At 43.7% G+C, this 21213-nt stretch overlaps 1 protein-coding gene across 1 annotated transcript in view; it reads right to left on the bottom strand.

Moving 5' to 3' along the window:
* Positions 1-21213, bottom strand: part of LOC137345308 (NACHT, LRR and PYD domains-containing protein 3-like) — a 90497-nt gene that overhangs the window by 39678 nt on the left and 29606 nt on the right. The window contains exons 3-5 of the mRNA XM_068008806.1: positions 17625-17791; positions 5304-5475; positions 5133-5198 (exon numbers count right to left, since the gene is read on the bottom strand). Of these exons, the coding sequence (XP_067864907.1) occupies positions 5133-5198; positions 5304-5475; positions 17625-17791 (405 nt within the window). The remainder of the gene's footprint in view (positions 1-5132; positions 5199-5303; positions 5476-17624; positions 17792-21213) is intronic.

Below are 21213 nucleotides of genomic sequence, written 5' to 3'. Positions count from 1 at the left end.
AGGAAAAACTTTTACACTCAGCGAGTGGTCATGACCTGGAACTCACTGCCTACGAAGATGGAGGAAGCAGAAACGATCAATGATTTCAAAAGGAAATTGGATGGGCACTTGAGGGAAATAAACTATGGGGAAAGGGCCGGCAAACGGGGCTGATTGGATTCCTCTGCAAAGAGCTGACGTGGACTCAATGGGCCAAATGGCCTCACTCTCTGTGTGGTTATGACTCTATGATGTTTATGGGAGTTTTGTGTGTGCAAGTTGGCTGCTGAGTTTCCCACATTACAACAGTGACTGCATTTCAAAAGTACCTCATGGGCGAGAAAGCGCTTTGGGACGTCTGGGGGTCAAGAAAGGCCCTATATAAATGCAAGGTTTTTATAGTTTACAGCAACTATACATTCCTTCAAGGCACAAAAACCACAAAAGCAAAGGCAGTCAACCATGGATAACAAAGGAAGTTAAGGATTGCATAAGATCAAAAGAAAAGGCCAAAAATGAGCCTGAAATAGTAGCAAACCTGAGAATTGGGAGGATTTTGAAATACAGCAAAGCAGAACCAAGAAACTGATAAAGAAAGGAAGAATAGATTATGAATGTAAGCTAGCAGAAAATATAAAAACAAGCTGTAAAAGCTTCTACAGGTATGTAAAAAGGAAACGTTTGGCTGAGACAAATGTGGGTCCATCACAGGCAGAGTCAGGAGAATTTATAATGGGGAATACAGAAAGGGCAGAGAAGCTAAATGATGACTTTGTGTCTGTCTTCACTGAGGAAGATACAAGAAATCTCCCACAATTAGAGATCCAAATGATTGGGGGGGGTGAAGAGGAACTGAAGGAAATTAGTATTAGTGAGAAGGTTGTATTGGAGAAATTAATGGGGCTGAAGGTTGATAAGTTCCCAGGACCTGATATTCGACATCCCAGAGTGTTGAAAGAGTTAGCTATGGAGATAGTAGATGCATTGATCATTTTCCAAAATTCTATAGATTCTGGAGTGGTTCCTGCAGATTGGAACATCACAAATGTCACCCACAATTTAAGAAGGAAGGGAGGGAGAAAACAGGGAATTACAGACCTGTTAGCCTTACATCAGTCATTGGGAAAATGCTAGAATCTATTCGAAAGGATTTGATAAATGGTCACTTGAATAATAATGATCTAATTGGGCATAGGCAACATGGATTTATGAATGGGAAATCATGTTTGACGAATCTATTGGAATTTTTTGAGGATGCTACTAACAGAATTGATAAACGGGAGTCAGTGGACGTGGTATCCTTGGATTTTCAGAAGGCTTTGGATGAAGTCCCCCACAGGAGATTGGTTAGCAAAATTAAAGCACATGAGATTGGAGGTAATATACTGGCATGGATTAAGGATTGGTGAACAGGCAGAAAGCAGAGAGTAGGAATAAACGGGTCACTCCCGCGTTGGCAGGCTGTGACTAGTAGGGTACTGCAGGGGTCAGTACTTGGGCCCCAGCTGTTCACAATATATATCAATGATTTGGATGTGGGGACCAAATGTAGCACTTACAAGTTCGCGGATGAGACAAAACTAGGTGGGAATGTGTGTTTTGATGAAGATGCAAAGCTGCTTCAAGGGTATTTGGCCAGACTTAGTGAGTGGGCAAGAACGTGGCAGATGAAATATAATGTGGAAAAATGTGAGGTTATCTCACTTTGGTAGGAAGAATAGATGTGCAGAGGATCTCTTAAATGGTAAGAGATTAGAAAGTGTAGATGTACAAAAGGACCTGGGTGTCCTTGTCAATAAGTCACTGAAAGCTAACACGCAGGTGCAGCAAGCAGTTAAGAAGGCTAATGGTATGTTAGCCTTAATCACAAGAGGATCTGCGTACAGGAGTAGTGAAGTCTTGCTTCAATTGTATAGAACCTTGGTTAAACCACACCTGGAGTACTGTGTGCAGTTTTGGTCCCCTTATCTTAGGAAGGATATTATTGCCACAGAGGGAGTGCAATGAAGATTCACCAGACTTGTTCCCTGGATGGCAGGACTGTCCTATGAAGAGAGATTGGGGAAACTGGGCCTGTATTCTCTAGAGTTTCGAAGGATGAGAGGTAATCTCATTGAAACCTACAAAATACTTAAAGGGATAGACAGGGTAGATGCAGCTAAGATGTTTCCCCTGGTTGGGGAGTCTAGAACCAGGGGACACAATTTCAAAGTTTGAGGTAAGACACTTAGGACAGAGATGAGGAGAAATGTCTTTACTCAGAGGGTTGTGAATCTTTGGAATTCACTACCCCAGAGGGCTGTGGAAGCTCAGTCATTGAGTATGTTTAAAGCAGAGATTGACAGATTTCTAAATACAAATGACATAAGAGGATCTGGGGGTAGTGTGAGAAAAAGACATTGAAGTGGTTGAGCAGCCATGATCATATTGAATGGCGGGGCAGGCTCGATGGGCTGAATGGCTTACTCCTGCTCCGATGTTCCAATGTTATGGTGTGTCTGTTTTGAGTGCAGTAGCATAGTGGTTATGCGACTGGATTGAAATCCAGATGCGTGAAGTAGTGATCTGGAGATATGAATTAATATAAAAACCAGGCCAGCTGGGGATTTAAAGTTCGGATAGGTAAAAAAAGAAATTGGAATCAAACACAAGGATCACAAGTAATACTTGACAATAAAACTATCAAATTATTGTAAAAAAAAAAGCTATCTGCTTCATCAGTGTCCACAGGGAAGGAAATCAACTGTCCTTAGCAATTTTACAAATCCAGACCCACAGCAATACATTTCATTCTTAACTGCACTCTGAAAAGGCCAAGCAAGTCACTCAGTTGCATCAAACCACCACTATCAAGCCAGGTGTATAAAGGATTTCACAGTGTATCAGGATCCTGCCAGGTGTATATGGGGTTTCACAGTGTATCAGGATCCTGCCAGGTGTGTATGGGGTTTCACAGTGTATCAGGATCCTGCCAGGTGTGTATGGGTTTTCACAGTGCATCAGGATCCTGCCAGGTGTGTATGGGTGTGTATGGGGTTTCACAGTGTATCAGGAACTTGCCAGCTGTGTATGGGGTTCACAGTGTATCAGGATCCTGTCAGGTGTCTATGGGGTTTCGCAGTGTATCAGGATCCTGCCAGGTGTCTATGGAGTTTCACAGTGTATCAGGATCCTGCCAGGTGTGTATGGGTTTCACAGTGTATCAGGATCCTGCCAGGTGTGTATGGGGTTTCACAGTGTATCAGGATCCTGCCAGGTGTGTATGGGGTTTCACAGTGTATCAGGATCCTGCCAGGTGTGTATGGGGTTTCACAGTGTATCAGGATCCTGCCAGGTGTGTATGGGGTTTCACAGTGTATCAGGATCCTGCCCGGTGTGTATGGGGTTTCACAGTGTATCAGGATCCTGCCAGGTGTGTATGGGGTTTCACAGTGTATCAGGATGCTGCCCGGTGTGTATGGGGTTTCACAGTGTATCAGGATCCTGCCAGGTGTGTACGGGGTTTCACAGTGTATCAGGATCCTGCCAGGTGTGTACAGGGTTTCACAGTGTATCAGGATCCTGCCAGGTGTGTATGGGGTTTCACAGTGTATCAGGATCCTGCCAGCTGTGTCTGGGTTTCACAGTGTATCAGGATCCTGCCAGGTGTGTATGGGTTTCACAGTGAATCAGGATCCTGTCAGGTGTGTACAGGGTTTCACAGTGTATCAGGATCCTGTCAGGCGTGTATGGGGTTTCACAGTGCATCAGGATCCTGTCAGGTGTGTATGGGGTTTCACAGTGTATCAGGATCCTGCCAGGTGTGTATGGGGTTTCACAGTGTATCAGGATCCTGCCAGGTGTGTATGGGGTTTCACAGTGTCTCGGGATCCTGCCAGGTGTGAATGGGGTTTCACAGTGTATCAGGATCCTGCCAGGTGTGTATGGGGTTTCACAGTGTCTCGGGATCCTGCCAGGTGTCTTTGGGGTTTCACAGTGTATCAGGATCCTGCCAGGTGTGTATGGGTTTCACAATGTATCAGGATCCTGCCAGCTGTGTATGGAGTTTCACAGTGTATCAGGATCCTGCCAGGTGTGTATGCGATTTCACAGTGTATCAGGATCCTGCCAGGTGTGTATGGAGTTTCACAGTGCATCAGGATCCTGCCAGGTGTGTATGGGGTTTCACAGTGTATCAGGATGCTGCCAGGTGTGTATGGAGTTTCACAGTGTATCAGGATCCTGCCAAGTGTGTATGGGGTTTCACAGTGTATCAGGATCCTGCCAGGTGTGTATGGAGTTTCACAGTGTATCAGGATCCTGCCTGGTGTGTATGGGGATTCACAGTGTATCAGGATCCTGCCCGGTGTGTATGGGGATTCACAGTGTATCAGGATCCTGCCAGGTGTGTATGGAGTTTCACAGTGTATCAGGATCCTGCCCGGTGTGTATGGGGTTTCACAGTGTATCAGGATCCTGCCAGGTGTGTATGGAGTTTCACAGTGTATCAGGATCCTGTCAGGTGTGTACAGGGTTTCACAGTGTATCACGATCCTGCCAGGTGTGTATGGGGTTTCACAGTGTATCAGGATCCTGTCAGGTGTGTATGGGGTTTCACAGTGTATCAGGATCCTGTCAGGTGTGTACAGGGTTTCACAGTGTATCACGATCCTGCCAGGTGTGTATGGGTTTCACAGTGTATCACGATCCTGCCAGCTGTGTTTGGGTTTCACAGTGTATCAGGATCCTGTCAGGTGTGTACAGGGTTTCACAGTGTATCACGATCCTGCCAGCTGTGTTTGGGTTTCACAGTGTATTGGGATCCTGTCAGGTGTGTACAGGGTTTCACAGTGTATCAGGATCCTGCCAGGTGTGTATGGGGTTTCACAGTTTACAGGGTCTTGATTGAAAGGCTTCATAAGTGATGCCCATCAGCAGCTGCATTGTGTGAAATAATGTCAAGTCCACATATTTACAGCATAGATCAGAAATTGTACAAATTGAAATTTGAATCTCTGCAGAATATATGAGGATTGATGACAAATTTCAACAACGTTCAATCCTGTTCCACATTCTTTGAATTTGATTCCCAGATTCTGACAAACGGATGCAGTCAAACATTCTGTTTCTCAAAAGTGAAATAAACAGTTTGAAATCTCTGTATCATCACTTACCTTTCAGGTTACCGGGTACTTCGGATAAACCTTGTGCGATATTCATATAGTCAAATGGATCAGAACCTGTTTAAATTATTTAGATTTCATGAAATCAGATTTGTGTAATATTATAGTAAATTCTGCAGTGTTTGAATCTGAAGTTGAATTCAGTGTGTGATTTTACCGTACCGAGTTCCTGTATATCTTTCAGTATTTTGTCCAACTTTGGTACTCCGTGACGCATTTTCACAAAGGATTCCCACATCAGCCTTCGGACCCGAGAGCCTTTCTCCATCACCAGATTTAGGAGAAGTTTGGAACTGTCCGCCCTGTTTCCCTTCTTTGTGAGTTCAATGATCTTCTGTAAAGAATAATAATGATTACATTGAGGAGGGGAGTGAAAGACACACATAGAGAATGAGAAGGAAAGGATCTGCTCAATGATGATATCTCCCAGTGGTTTTCAGCACAGAAAGCAGTCACTGGGCTGGTTACTGACCCATTCTGATCATGAGCGGAATATTATAGAAACATTTTAGGAACATGGGAACAGGAGGAGGCCATTCAGTCCTCGAGGCTGCTCCACAATTCAATCAGATCATGGCTGATCTGTACCCTAACTCCATCCACCCACTTTGGCTCCATATCCCTTAATACCCTGGGTTAGCAATAATCTATCAATCTCAGATCTTGATTCAGTCATTAATGGAAATCAATTAGATGGAACCAAAATAGAAATCAGAAGAGTTGTTCCAGGAGAGTGAGGAATCACTGAGAATCTGCAGCAATTTTAATGGGATTAGTTTTCTCTGTCCTTCAGTGTCCAACATGACATCAGATACTGACTGACAAAATGATCCACTTGTTTCTCACACTTACTTCCTGTTGTCACACTTTCTGATTTACTCAGAAATAAAAGACCAGAGAATCAGAATTCAAGTCACAGGGAAGGGTTAATTCTGAAGTGAGGGAAGCAGCTGGAAAACTGTCTGAGAAATTACCACCTACTAATCGAAATAACCACTGTTGATTTATCGTTCAGGAGGATCAACCAATAATAATGAAAATCCACTCACTTGTCCCTCGCTAATTATACATTTGTTTCCCAGTATTTTACATGCCCACTGTTGGGTGGAAACCTCGACTGGGAGCATATATTGAGCAATGGGGCTTGTGTGGTCAGGACTTTCATCAACAGCTTAGGTCTGTATAGTGGCTTTAATGAAGATTGTCATAAAACCTAATGTCCTTTAGGTCTGGCCTCTACGTGACTCCAGTCCTTCATCAATGTGGTCACCTCTGAAATGGCCGAACAAGTCTCGATAAAGGAGGATATACAAGAACAAAACCGAGTAGGTCACGTATTTTTCACCTCAGCATCAGATTTGGACACGATGAAGGAAAACGGAGTCCACTCGCCCTTGTAACATCTCACTAACATCTGGGACTAGTGCAAAAATTGGGAGAGCTGCGCCACACGTTACTCAACAACAGTGTGAGAAAGGGCAGGACTGGGTGTTAAATATTCCTGGATACATGGTGTTCAGGAAAGAGAGTAAAGCAAGAAAGGGGAGAGGAATGGAGGTACTGATTAAGGAGAACATTGCAGTGCTGGAGAGAGAGGATATCCCTGAGGGGTCCAGGATGGAATCTGTTTGGCTGGAGATAAGGAACAAAAAAAAGGTGCAATTACATTGCTCGGTGTAGACTATAGGCCACCAACTAGCAGGAAAGGATGAAGAGGAACAAAGTTGCAAGGAAATTACAGAGAGATGCAAGAACTATAGGATTCTTTTTTTAAAATAATTCTTTCATGGGATGTCGGCTTCGCTGGCCAGGCCAGCATTTATTGCCCATCCCTAATTGCCCTTGAGAAGGCGGTGGTGAGCTGCCTTCTTGAACCGCTGCAGTCCATGTGGGGTAGGTACACCCACAGTGCTGTTAGGAAGTGAGTTCCAGGATTTTGACCCAGCGACAGTGAAGGAACGCCGATATAGTTCCAAGTCAGGATGGTGTGTGACTTGGAGGGGAACGTGTAGGTGGTCGTGTTCCCATGTATGTGCTGCCCTTGTCCTTCTAGTTGGTAGAGGTCGCGGGTTTGGAAGGTGCTGTCTAAGGAGCCTTGGTGCATTGCTGCAGTGCATCTTGTAGATGGTACACACTGCTGCCACTGTGCGTCGGTGGTGGAGGGAGTGAATGTTTGAAGATGGGGTGCCAATCAAGCGGGCAGCTTTGTCCTGGATGGTGTCGAGCTTCTTGAGTGTTGTTGGAGCTGCACCCATCCAGGCAAGTGGAGAGTATTCCATCACACTCCTGACCTGTGCCTTGTAGATGGTGGACAGACTTTGGGGAGTCAGGAGGTGAGTTACTCATCTCAGGATTCCTAGCCTCTGACCTGCTCTTGTAGCCACGGTATTTATATGGCTACTCCAGTTCAGTTTCTGGTCAATGGTAGCCCCTAGGATGTTGATAGTGGGGGTTTCAGCGATGGTAATGCCGTTGAATGTCAAGGGGAGATGGTTAGATTCTCTCTTGTTGGAGATGGTCATTGCCTGGCACTTGTGTGGCGCGAATGTTACTTGCCACTTATCAGCCCAAGCCTGGATATTGTCCAGGTATTGCTGCATTTCTACACAGACTACTTCAGTATCTGATGAGTCACGAATGGTGCTGAACATTGTGCAATCATCAGCGAACATCCCCACTTCTGACCTTATGATTGAAGGAAGGTCATTGATGAAGCAGCTGAAGATGGTTGGGCCCAGGACACTACCCCGAGAAACTCCTGCAGTGATGTCCTGGAGCTCAGATGATTGACCTCCAACAACCACAACCATCTTCCTTTGTGCTAGGTATGACTCCAGCCAGTGGAGGGCTTTCCCCGTGATTCCCATTGTCCTCAGTTTTGCTTGGGATCCTTGATGCCATGCTCGGTCGAATGCTGCCTTGATGTCAAGATCAGTCACTCTCACCTCACCTCTTGAGTTCAGCTCTTTTGTCCATGTTTGAACCAAGGCTGTAATGAGGTCCGGAGCTGAGTGGCCCTGGCGGAACCCAAACTGAGCGTCACTCAGCAGGTTGTTGCTAAGCAAGTGCCGCTTGATGGCACTGTTGATGACACCTTCCATCACTTTACTGATGATTGAGAGGAGGCTAATTGGGCGGTAGTTGGCCGGGTTGGATTTGTCCTGCTTTTGGTGTACCGGACATACCTGGGCAATTTTCCACATTGCAGGGTAGATGCCAGTGTTGCAGCTGTACTGGAAGAGCTTGGCTCGGGGCGCGGCAAGTTCTGGAGCACAGGTTTTCAGTCCTATTACTATCTTATAAAGGGGGACTTTAATTATCCAAATATAGACTGGGATATTAGAAGTGCAAAGGGCAGAGAGGGGCAAGAATTCCTAGAGTGTGTTCAGGAAAATTTTCTACAGCAGTATGTTTCCAGTCCAATGAGAAAGGAGGCACTGCTAGAACTGGCTCCTGGGAATGAGATGGGCCAAGTGGATCAAATATAAGTAGCAGTACGTTTAGGGCACAGTGATCATTGTATCATAAGGCTTAGGTTGGTAATTGAAAAGAATAAAGAACAATCTAGAGTCAGAATAATTAACTCGGGTAAAGCCAACTTCAATGGGATAAGAATGGATCTGGGCCGAATAAATTGGAATTAAAGGTTGGCAGGAAAAACAGTCACTGAACAATGGGCCACCTTCAAAGAAGAGATAGTTTGGTCACAATCAAGGTGTATTCCTTTGAAGCACAAAGGTAGGGCAAATAAATCCAGAGCTGCCTGGATGTTCAAAGAGATAGAGATGAAGAAGCAGAAGTGTGCTGATGACAGATATCAGATAAATAATACAATAGAGAACCAGGCTGAACATAGAAGGTTCAGAGGGAAAGTGAAAAAGAAAATAAGAGAAGCAAAGAGAGAGTATGAAAAGAGACTGGCAGCTTACATAAAATGGAATCCCAAAGTCTTCTATTGGCATGTAAATGGTAAAAGGGTGGTCAAAGGTCGAGTAGGGCCGATTAGGGACCAAAAGGGGGATTTACACAAGGAGGCAGGAGGAATAGTTGAGGTCTTAAATGAATACTTTGCATCTGTCTTTAACAAAGAAGATATTGCTGCCCAGACCACAGTGGAAGAGGAGGTAATTAATACATTAGAAGGATTTAAAATTGATAAGGAGGTGGTATTGGATAAGCTTTCTATACTTAAAGTTGATAAATCACCAGGGACAGATGAGATGCATCCAAGGTTACTGCAGGAAGTGAGAGTGGAAATTGCAGAGGCCAAATTTTTCTGTCTTCCTTCGACTCAGGGGTGGTGCCAAAGGACTGGAGAGTGTTATGAAAGTGCCTCTGTGTTTTGTTAAATATATTTTTTAATGATTCATTTTTGTAAGATTGAAGCAATGTTAAACTTTGGGGTTTTCAAAATGGGCCATTTAAAGGCCACTTGACTTTGAAAAACAGTCCCTGGAAATGTTTTTTTTTAAAGGGGCACAGAGTGGTCTTGTGAGGAAACAAGTCTTTCCAGGAAACCACCTGACTTCCAGCAACAACAACAAGCCTTTCTGGGAAACCACATGACTTCCAGATCAATAAACAAGAGAACTTTGGACACCTGGACAAGTTGTTTATAAAGCAGTGACAGGTCAAGATTGATGGAGGTCAACTCCTGTTGTTGGTTTCACTTTTGAATTGGTGTTGAACTGCACAAAAAGGAAGAGAACTTCCAAGGAGAGAAGAGAATTCCTAAGGAAGGAGGAGAAGATCACAACCTCGCTCAGCTTTCCAGCACCTCTCTGAAAGACCCTGAAAGGTCCACTATGTCAACTCATCTCGTCTCCTGTCTTGCAAGAAAAGCCTGCGAAATTAATTCTCAACGCCGCATGAAAAAAACTGTTCTCAAAGATCCCAGTGACGCGTCAACGTTTACTCGGAGGCCAGCCTATACGCCAATTTTGGAACACAACATATCTCATCTGTTTTTGTTCAAGAATGAGCAGGTATTCGGCTTAAGTGGCTTTTTCATCTTTTTCTTTTGTAACAGAGCTCTAAACAACAAGCCATTTTAGGGTGTGTGTGTGTGTGAGACTAAGGTCAAAAGGGAACTTTCAAATTTCAATCTATGTGTTTATGCTTTACTTCATTACTGGTTAACACTTGTTTTATAATAAACTGATAACTTTGCTGTTTATTAAAGAAACCTGGTGGTTTGTTTCACTCTGGGATAAAAATAGAGTCTATAATTGACCATATCAGTAAGTGGGAAAACATTTCAATATATGTTGTGACCCATGGAGAAGTGGAACCAGAATAAACTGTGCACTCCTCCCACTTCGGTCGTAACAGGAGTTGCAAATGTTACATCTCAGTTCAAAAAATGATGTAAAGAAAAGGCCAGTCAGTATATCTTCAGTGGTGGGGAAACTCCGAGAAACAATAATTCAAGACCAAATTAAGTCGCATAGACAAATACAGGTTAATTAAGGAAAGCCAACACTGATTTCTTCAGGGAAAATCATGTTCAACTAAGTTGCTGGAGTTTTTTTGAAGAGATAACAGAGAGAGTTGATGAGGGAAATGTAGTTGATGTGGTGTAAATGGACTCCCAGAATGTATTTGAAATGATGCTGCACAAGCGACTTCAGACAAATTATGGCACATGGAATAAAAGGGCCAGTGGCATGAATATGAAATTAGTTGAGTGACAGGAAACAGGGGGTAGTGGTTAATGGATGTTCTTCAGGCTGGAGGAAGGTTTGTAGTGGGGATCCCCAGGGATAAATATTGGGACCCTTGCTTTTCCTGTTATAAATTAATGACTTAGACCTTGGTGTACAGGGCCAAGGGATGGACAGACAAATGGCAGATGAAGTTAAATGTGGATAAATGTGAAGTGATTCATTTTGATGGGAAGAATATGGAGAGACAATATAACAAAGGGTACAACTCTCAAGAGATGAAAGAGCAAAGAGCAGAGGGACGTGGGGGTATATGTGCAGAAGTCATTGAATGTGACAGGACAGGTTGTGAGAGCGTTAAATAAAGCACACAGTATCTTGGACTTTATTAATAGGGGCATAGAGTACAAGAGCAAGGAAGTTATGCTGAACTTATACAAGACACCAGTTCAGCCTCAGCGAGAGTACTGTGTCCAGTTCTGGGCACTGCGCCTTAGCAATGATGTGAAGGCGTTAGAGAGGGTGCAGAAAAGATTCATGAGAATGGTTCAAAGGTTGAGGAACTTCAGTTATGAAGATACTTGAAGAAGTTGGGACTGTTTTCTTTGGAGAAGACTGAGTGGAGATTTGATAGAGGCATTCAAAATCATGAGGGTTCTGGACAGAGTGGATATGGGAAAGCTGTTCCCACTCATGAAAAGATCGAGAACGAGAGGACACAGATTTAAAGTGATTGGCAAAAGAAGCAAAATGACTTGAGGGAAAACTTCTTCACGCAGCCAGTGGTTAGGATCTGGAATGTACTGCTTGAGAGGGTGGTGGAGGCAGGTTCAACTGAAGCATTCAGAAGGGAATTAGACTGTTATCTGAAAAGGAAGAATGTGCAGGATTATGGGGAGAAGGCAGAGGAATGGCACTGGGTGAATTGCTCATTCAGAGAGCCAGTGCAGATACCTTCTGCACTGTAACAATTCTGTGATTCTGTGAAATTATACTCATAAAATCACATTTATTGGCCAACGTCCCAGACTCCTTCAACAGCATCCCTGGGTATGTTCTGTTGCAGTGACAATGGGGCACAGTGGAATACACTCGGCTGGGTCTGACCCTGAGAATCTACCACACCGACTGCAGCCCCAATGTAGTCTCATGAATTCATGAAAACTAGAGCATGGAAATCTCCTGCTAATTACAACCTGTCACCCTCCGGAACTGAAGACTCAGTTCTGTTCCATGTTGAAATGCACATGGAGGATGCACTGAGGATATAAAATGCATAGAACCGAGACTAGGTGGGGAATTTAAATGTTCAGTTTCCAACCAATTTGATTCACCTCACAGATCATCAAGAAATGGTTGAACACATGGAACGAAGCAAAGGTTATTGGTTTGGAAGAATGAGAGGTGATCTCATTCAAACATGCAAAATTCTTACAGGGCTCGAAAGGGTAGATTCAGGAAGGATATTTCCCCTGGCTGGGGAGTCTATAATCAGGGGACACAGTGTCAGAATAAGGGGCAGGCCATTTAGGACTGAGATGAGGAGGAATTTCTTCACTCAGATGGTGGTGAATCTTTGGAATTCTCTGCCCCAGAGGGCTGTGGAGGCTCAGTCACTGAGGATGTTCAAGACTGAGATTGATAGATTTCTACATATTGAAAACATCAAGGGATATGGGGATAGTGCAGGAAAATGGTGTTGAAGTAGATCAGCCATGATCTCATTGAATGGTGGAGTGGGCTCGAAGGGCTGAATGGCCTACTCCTGCTCCTATTGCTTAGGTTATGTTCCTTTCTGCACCTCATTCCTCTTTTCTACTTCTATATGCTGGTGCTGATCCACTGAATAAAACAGTCCTGTTGAGGTGAAACCCATCCCTTTTGAATTTGTGCCACCTGGCCCAAAACTGGTCCCAATGGCCCAAGAATCTAAAGCCCTCCCTCCTGCACCATACCTCAAGTCACACATTGATGCTCCTTACCTTCCTACTTGTACTCTCTGTCTCCAATAAGGGACAGTCTAACCACTTTCCTTCCTCCTTCAATGACATTACCATCTCCGGCCACCATTGGTAAGGCAAAGAACTAGGTGCTGGGTGAGTGCACAGAGGCCAGTGTAAGAGGGAACAGAGAATTCCAGTGGCACCAGAAGTTTACAGGGATAGAGCAGTTTACAGAGAATAGGGAAGGGCAAGACAATGAAGGTATTTAAATTGGAAATGGGGGATTTTAAATTGGAGTCAGAAATAAAAACTGAAAATGCTGAAAATACTCAGCAGGTCAAGCAGCATCTGTGGAGACAGAAACAGAGTTAACATTTCAGATCAATGACCTTTCATGTGAACTTTCATGGAGTCATTAGAGAATCAGGAACCACAATAAGTGAGTGAGCAAACGAGTGGTAGCTGAGCAGGACGTGGACAAGACAGGGAACAGGCAGCAGAGTTTTAGATGAACTGAAGTTTACAGAATGTGACAGTCGGGAGGCTGGTCAGGGAATCATTTAAATAATCGAGTTTAATGACTTAGACACGGATGATGGTTTAATCAGCAGATGGGCTAAGATAGGAGTTGAGTCAGGCAATATAATGGAGACAGCAGTGTAGACCCAGTAAAAACACATATAGTAAAAGCACATCAGAACTTAGTTGAAACAAAGGGGCTAATCACACAACAATGAACAGTGTGTTAAGGCATAGGGGGGCTGGGTAGAAAGGGGCCACAGCACACAGATGGCCAAGGAATTGTAGACAGTATAGAAAAGACATATTGATGATCCAATACACTTTCCTTGCACATAACAGATAAACATGGACACCAGATATAATTAGACTCATAGTAGACAATGGGAAACTGTAAAATGTTGAACAGGTTCTCACTGAGCCAAATAAGGAATTATCATTCTGTCATTATACCAGATCCCTATGAGTAAGTGAGAGGGGAGGGTCTTGGAAATAAGATTTAATCCCTGACTGAAACTGGGAAAGGCACGAGAACCCCGGGGAAGAACACTCGAGAAGATACCCCTGAGCCAAGGGCTCAGAGAAGAGCAGCCACAAGTCCGAGATTGATCACCTCATGCCTTGGCGGGTAGAATACTGAGCAAGTAGTGAGAGCTTGTACTTTGATGATTTAGTGTGTGAATAAAATATTGATATACCTTTCACCAATCGGATTCCGTGGATTCTTTCAGAGTAAGTGCAGATTAGGCACAACAGCAGTATGGTGTATTTTTGATGTGGAGGGTATGGGATCGAAAGCTCAGTTCGAAGCAAATAGAATCTTAGTATCAAAGACTGTTAGACAGGAGGCCCTTTGTCCATTGTGTCCGTGCCAGCTCTCTGCAAGAGCAACTCACCTAGTCCCACTTCCTTGCCTTTTCTCCGAAGTCCTGCAAATTTTTTTCCTCTTCATCTCTTCAGATAATTATCCAATTCTCTTTTGAAAGCCTCAATTGAATCTGCCTCAACCACACTCTCAGACAGTGTATTCCAGATCCGAACCACTCACTGCATAAAAAAACTTCTTCCTCATGTCACTGTTGTTTCTTTTACCAATCACCTTCAATCAGTGTCCTCTGGTTCTCGATCCTCTGCCAACGGGAGTAATTTCTCCCGATCTACTCTGTCCAGACCCCTCATGATTTTGAATAATCTCCTCTCAACCTTCTCTTCTCTGAGCAGAACATCTCCAGCTTCTCCAATCAATCCACCTCAATAAAGTTCCTCATAAAGGCCTGCTTGGGTCTGCAAATGAAACCCGACCCGAGTCCAACAGCACTACATCCGAGCCGAGCCCAACCTGGCCCGAGCTCTTTCATTTTTCCCGCGCCTGACCCAACCACCGGAATATAATCAAATTTATTGAAGATGTTGTGCTCTACCTTCGATGGAATCACTCACTGCATACTGGTGCGCAGTGTTTCCCAACTTGACATACTGGCTGTCACTGTGTCTGACCCAGCCCAACCCGACCTGAACCCGAATGCTGGACCCGGAAGAGCGACCCAACCCAACCCGAACCCAACACATGTCATCGGGTCCCGTCGGATTCGGGTTGGGTAGCCATGCTCTAGTTCCTCATCCCTGGAACCATTCTCCTGAATCTTCTCTGCACCCTCTTTAATGCCTTCACATTCTCCTAAAGGGTGGTGCCCAGAACAGGACACAATATCCTGGAGGGTCTGAACCAGTGTTTTACACAGGTTTATCTTAACTGCCTTGTTTTTGTACTCTATGCCACTAATTATAAAGCCCAGGATGCCGTATGCTTTGTGAACTCCTTTCTCAACCTGCTCTGCCACCTTCAATTATTTCTGCACATACACCCCAGGTCCTTCTGCTCCTGCACCTCATTTAGAATTTCACTCTTTATTTTATATTGTCTCTCCTCATTCTTCCTATCAAAACGTATCACTTCATACTTCACTGCATTAAATTTCACCTGCTACTTGTCCACCCATTCCACCAGCCTGTCTACGTCCACTTGAAGTTCACTGTCCTCCTCACAGTTCACAATACTTTCAAGTTTTCTGTCATCCACAAATTTTGAAATTGTGCCCTGTACACACAACCCTAGGTCATTAATACATATCAGGAAAAGCACTGGTACCAACACCGACCCCTGGGGAATCCCACTATATAACTTCCTCCAGTCCGAGGAAATAGGATGCAGAGTTTATGAACATTTAGGTGCAGCCTCAAACAGTGGTCATGGAGGGGGATGGAAAGAAGTGGCAAGGAGACAGAGTTTGTGTTAAAAGAAGAAGACAATGTCATTAGTCATCACAATATTTAACTTGAGGAAAATTCAAACTAAATAAACTGTGAAAGAACAATGAGCCGGATTTTGTGATCAGTGGTGAAAGGATTACGCCAGTCAATCATCACACTGGCACTTGTCCATCAAAATTTTATAGGCATTTGTGCTGGAGGTTCTTCTCAGTCAACTCTTGAAAACACACAAACCCCTTTACAAAGCATCTGGGATCCGTGTGAACAGGGGAAGATAGTGTGTATCCTTAACCAGTCAGATTGAAAATTTGTTAATAAACAGCACGGAGTCTGAAGCAGGAAGTGTCAGTTTGGATATTTAATTCAATGTCAAACCAGGTACAGAAAGCACAATAACATGAGGGAAAGAATAATCAGATCGGGAGAGAGGGAAAAGAGACAGCAAGAAAAAGTAATAAATATTAAAATGCATTTATTTTCTTTAATCTCCAACAATAATTTAAATTTGAAGGAACGAGACTCCACAATTGTAAAAGTTATTTTTCCATGCCAGAGAGGTTGTTTGGCAGTAACTAAGATTTATCACTCTGCTAAAAAATTACTTACACTGGAATGAACAAGCTGTAACATTTTTTTTGACCAGTTTAAAGTGTATCTATTCGGTAAATTCAGCAATTTCACACAGTTCAATGGTAAATCACCAATGAAGCTTTTGGAGGAGCACGGTGTCTCAGACAGAAACTGTGAGATTTCTGTGTTTAACTGGGCATGTGCAGTGGCTAAAAGTTACTGTCCGGTTTAATGTTAATAATGACAAGCGCTGTTAGCCTCACTATTATTTCTACTGCAAAGTCCAGCTGCTGATAAAAACATTAAACTACAACATTTTATCTCCTAGTCATGCTTTCCAGAACCAAAATGGAGCAGAAGTCAATCCATTTATCGGAAAATAACAGACAGAATATATTCAATTTCCTGATGTTCCGCCAGGCTGTGGTGTTCCACAGCAAGAGCACAGGGGTAGGAAATTACAGAGTGAATGAGCTCAATTTCCTGCTATTTCTCTGCAGTGAGGTTCCACAGTAAGACACGTATAGGAAGTAAAAGCATCGGGGAAAGAAAAACTGACATGCAGATTACTAGGATGCTGTTAATGAGGAATGTGGAATTACTGTTACAGTGAGGGATTTGAGAACTTTAGGCTCATTCCACTCGAGGGTGAGCAGATTAAGTGAGAAGTTGCTGCAGGTCTTCAGATTCTGAAGAGAAATGATCAAATAAATAGATTATAGTTTTCACTGATTGGCCAAAGAGCAAATCTTTAAGTAAATTTGATGCATTCAGGTTGAATTTGGAAAAATGTCTTCATACACACAATGTGTTTAAAAAGCATAATTTACTCCCAAAAACTACTGGGCAAATGTTTATTAATGAGAATTCTGTTGGTGTGTGGAGAAGTAGGAAAGCTAGAGTATGGAGAATGATCATAAAACTGGGAGTAGATTGAGTGGATATTAATGTTAATGGGTGGTAAACAGATGCTTGAGATTAGAATAGTTTTTCAACTTGTGCAGGTGGTAGCAGATCCATCGTCCATTATATACCCTGTCTGATTTTCATTCCCATTTACTTCTCTTCCATTAAAAGGAACTAACAGAACATTACAGGCTGTTTGTATGGAATTTTCTAAAGTGCTCTTCCGGGGAGTGACCCTCCACAGTAAGTTCTACTGTCCAGATTGTGCCTGCACTGAAGTTGGAATTGGTGATGTGTGGGGGAGAATAAACCCTGCACAATATCAGGTTTTCAATCCCCATCGCTGGCTTCTGGTTAGTTTCCCTGTTTGGGTCTCACATTTTATCCATTTGAAGATTTTTGTTTTTGTTCTTGAAATGCCGGTAATACCCGCTGGGTATTTTCACCTCTTCATATCATTGTTTCAGATTCATAATATGTTCAGGTTTATCCATTTCTTTCCTGTTTAACCTGTTTCTCTTCTGTAACATTCTATGATTGTAAAATCTGACATCCTGTTAGTTCTGTGGTGTTTAAATAATCCAAACTCATTCTGTGTCCCTCTCACTTACCCCATGTTCTTGTCCACTGAAATGTCTCTCGTATGTTAACAATGAACTGACTCCGTCCACTCCTTCTTTAATCGCCTGTTCTAGTCTGTCCCGGTAGAATTTTGTCAATTTGAACAACTGGTAATCGTCGTAATTTGTGAAGAAATCATTGATGGTGGAGTTCGGATCTGTGAACACAAATGGAGAAAACTAAACACATTATCGACATTCTATCCAGAATGTGACATTTCCTCTTATAACAAACGGCTACAACCTTCACTGAGACAAACATCTTCTGAAAACCCAGATATACCACATGTGCTACATTCTATAAGTCTCAACAAAGATGTCTCTTAATGTGTTCGGATATTGTGCTCATGAATGGAAAATAATATTTAGTTTGGATAGATACTTACATACTTATAAACACTCTACACATGGGTAGGGTAAATGCTCAATATTCACAAACCCTTCAGGGAAAAGTATTGAAGAAATTGGAGAAAGTGATTGGGGATTCTAGTGGTTACTGACCGGTGATAAGGGGTGTGGGTGGTTCCCACTCTTTACCTTCCAACTGACCGAAAATGTGTTTGGTTAAAGTGATGTGCCAGTGCTCTGAGTGTCTTTTGGTCAAATAAACAGACAATTGACAGGTTTTCTCATAGGTTGAAAACAGAAGATTAAATATTTTTTCACTATTCCCAAAATGGCTGTAACCTCATTCATGTCCACATTTACTCTCACACTCATGCACAGGGATAGATAGATAGAGAGGTAAAGGGGTAAGTAGGTCAAAGTGAGGTTGGTGTTCGTGGTTTACAGGAACCCTGTGAGAACTTCTCTGGTGGATGGGCTTTTTCTTTTAAAGTTGCAGGCTTGGGTTGCTTGTAGACTTGAGCTTGTTGAAATGTTTGTAGGATTTCTGGTGGTTACGATTTCAGACTTGAGTTTATCTTAAATCTAATCTGTCTTTTATTTCGCAGATCAACTTAACAGTTGCTGTTAGGGTTGGGGAAGGTGAGTTTTAGACCAGCTTTAAACAGGGTTCACTCAGGCTCTGCTTGCAGCTGCACCTCGTTAATTAGAGAATTGGTTTAAACCAGTTTTCAGGGGGCGAGAGTGAGTCAGTATAAAAGTGAGCCATCTTACAGCGCTGACTTTCTTTGCATTGGAGTGCTACAGTGGAAGTTTGGTCAGTGAGGAAGTTCAGGAAGGAGGGAGCGAGGAGCTCCTTTCATTTCCTACCTGTCCTCAGAGTGAGGGGAGGTCAGAGCTTCCAAAGAGCACAGCTGACTGGGAGAAGACTCAGAGGGCGGAGTTCTGGACCGGTAAGTATAAAAAACTTACCTCTGGTAAAAAAAACTGAAAATGATGTCACAGGAAATCTGTGACCTGATTGGCTGGTAGGGAATTTTTTTTACTGAATTTGAAAAAACATTGATAAAAATAGATTAAAACCTTAATTAACTGATAAATGAGTAACTAAACCAGAGGGAGGAGATTACTGTACTTAGTTAGCATTTAATATTTATAGTAGGAATCTAGCACAAGGGACCATATAGTTATAACAATTTAGTAAGGATTTAATAAGTATTTATTTATCTTAAATTAATTTATTAATTTGTGCTAGAAATGTCAGTTAGAGGGGTGAAGTGCTTCACCTGTGAGATGTGGGAGGTCCGTGACACTTACAGCGTTCCAGACAACTACATCTGCAGGAAGTGTACCCAGTTGCAGCTCCTCACAGCCCGCATGGATCGGTTGGAGCGGCAACTGGATGCACTTAGGAGCATGCAGGTGGCAGAGAGCATCATAGACAGGAGTTTTAGAGAAGTGGTTACACCCAAGGTGCAGGCAGATAGATGGGTGACCGCTAGAAGGGGCAGGCAGTGAGTGCAGGAATCACCTGTGGCTATTCCCCTCTCGAACAAGTATACTGTTTTGGATAATGTTGGGGGGGTTGGTCTATCAGGGGAAAACAGCAGCAGCCAGAGCAGTGGCACCACGGCTGGCACTGTTGTTCAGCAGGAAGGGACAAAGCGTAGAAGAGCAATAGTTATAGGGGACTCTATAGTCAGGGGCACAGATAGGCGCTTCTGTGGATGTGAAAGAGACTCCAGGAAGGTATGTTGCCTCCCTGGTGCCAGGGTCTAAGATGTCTCTGAACGGACAGGGGGCATTCTGATGGGGGAGGGTGAACAGCCAGATGTTGTGATACACATCGGTACCAATAACATAGGCAGGAAGAGTGATGAGGTCCTGCAGGGGGAGTTTAGGGAGTTAGATAGAAAGTTAAAAGACAGGACCTCTAGGGTTGTAATCTCGGGATTACTCCCTGTGCCACATGCCAGTGAGGCGAGAAATAGAAAGATAGTACAGCTAAACATGTGGCTGAACAGCTGGTGTAGAAGGGAGGGTTTCAGATATCTGGAGCATTGGGATCTCTTCAGGAACAGATGGGACCTGTACAAGAAGGGCGGGTTGCATCTAAACTGGAGGGGCACAAATATCCTGGCTGCGAGGTTTGCTAGCGTCACTTGGGAGGGTTTAAACTAGTGTGGCAGGGGGGTGGGAACCAGAACAGTAGGACAACAAGTGAAATAAATGAGGGGGAACTAGTAAATAAGGCCAGTAAGACTAAGAGGAAGAGCAGGCAGGGAGATGTTGCGGAGCACAGCGGGACTGGTAGTCTGAAGTGCATTTGTTTCAATGCGAGAAGTATAACAGGTAAGGCAGATGAACTTAGAGCTTGGATTAGTACTTGGAACTATGATGTTGCTATTACAGAGACTTGATTGAGGGAAGGACAGGATTGGCAGCTAAATGTTCCAGGATTTAGATGCATCAGGCGAGATAGAGGGGGATGTAAAAGGGGTGGGGGAGTTGCATTACTGGTTAAGGAGAATATCACAGCTGTACTGTGGGAGGACACCTCGGAGGGGTCGTGCAGCGAGGCAATATGGGTGGAGCTCAGGAATAGGAAGGGTGCAGTCACGATGTTGGGGGTTTTCTACAGGCCTCCCAACAGCCAGCCGGGGGGGGGGGGGGGGGTAGAGGAGCAGATATGTCGACAGATTTTGGAAAGATGTAAAGGTAACAGGGTTGTGGTGGTGGGTGATTTTAACTTCCCCAATATTGACTGGGACTCACTTCGTGCTAGGGGCTGAGATGGGGAAGGATTGGTAAGGAGCATCCAGGAGGGCTTCTTGAAACAGTATGTAGATAGTCCAACTAGGGATGGGGCCATTCTGGACCTGGTATTGGGGAATGAGCCCGGCCAGGTGGTTGAGGTTTCAGTGGGGGAGCATTTCGGCAGCAGTGACCCTAATTCCATAAGTATTAAGGTACTTGTGGATAAGGATAACAGTAGTTCTCGGGTGAAGGTGCTAAATTGGGGGAAGGCTAATATAACAATATTAGGCAGGAACTGAAGAATTTAGATTGGGGGCGGCTGTTTGAGGGTAAATCAACATCTGACATGTGGGAATCTTTCAAATGTCAGTTGATTAGAATCCAGGACCAGCATGCTCCTGTGAGGAAGAAGGATAAGTTTGGCAAGTTTCGGGAACCTTGGATAACGCGGGAATATTGTGAGCCTGGTCAAAAAGAA

This window comes from Heterodontus francisci, chromosome 28, assembly GCF_036365525.1.
Source record: "Heterodontus francisci isolate sHetFra1 chromosome 28, sHetFra1.hap1, whole genome shotgun sequence".
In the NCBI taxonomy this organism is placed as follows: Eukaryota; Metazoa; Chordata; class Chondrichthyes; order Heterodontiformes; family Heterodontidae; genus Heterodontus; species Heterodontus francisci.
The sequence above is the reverse complement of the archived record's forward strand: the minus strand, read 5'-3'. Positions and strand labels throughout refer to the sequence as shown.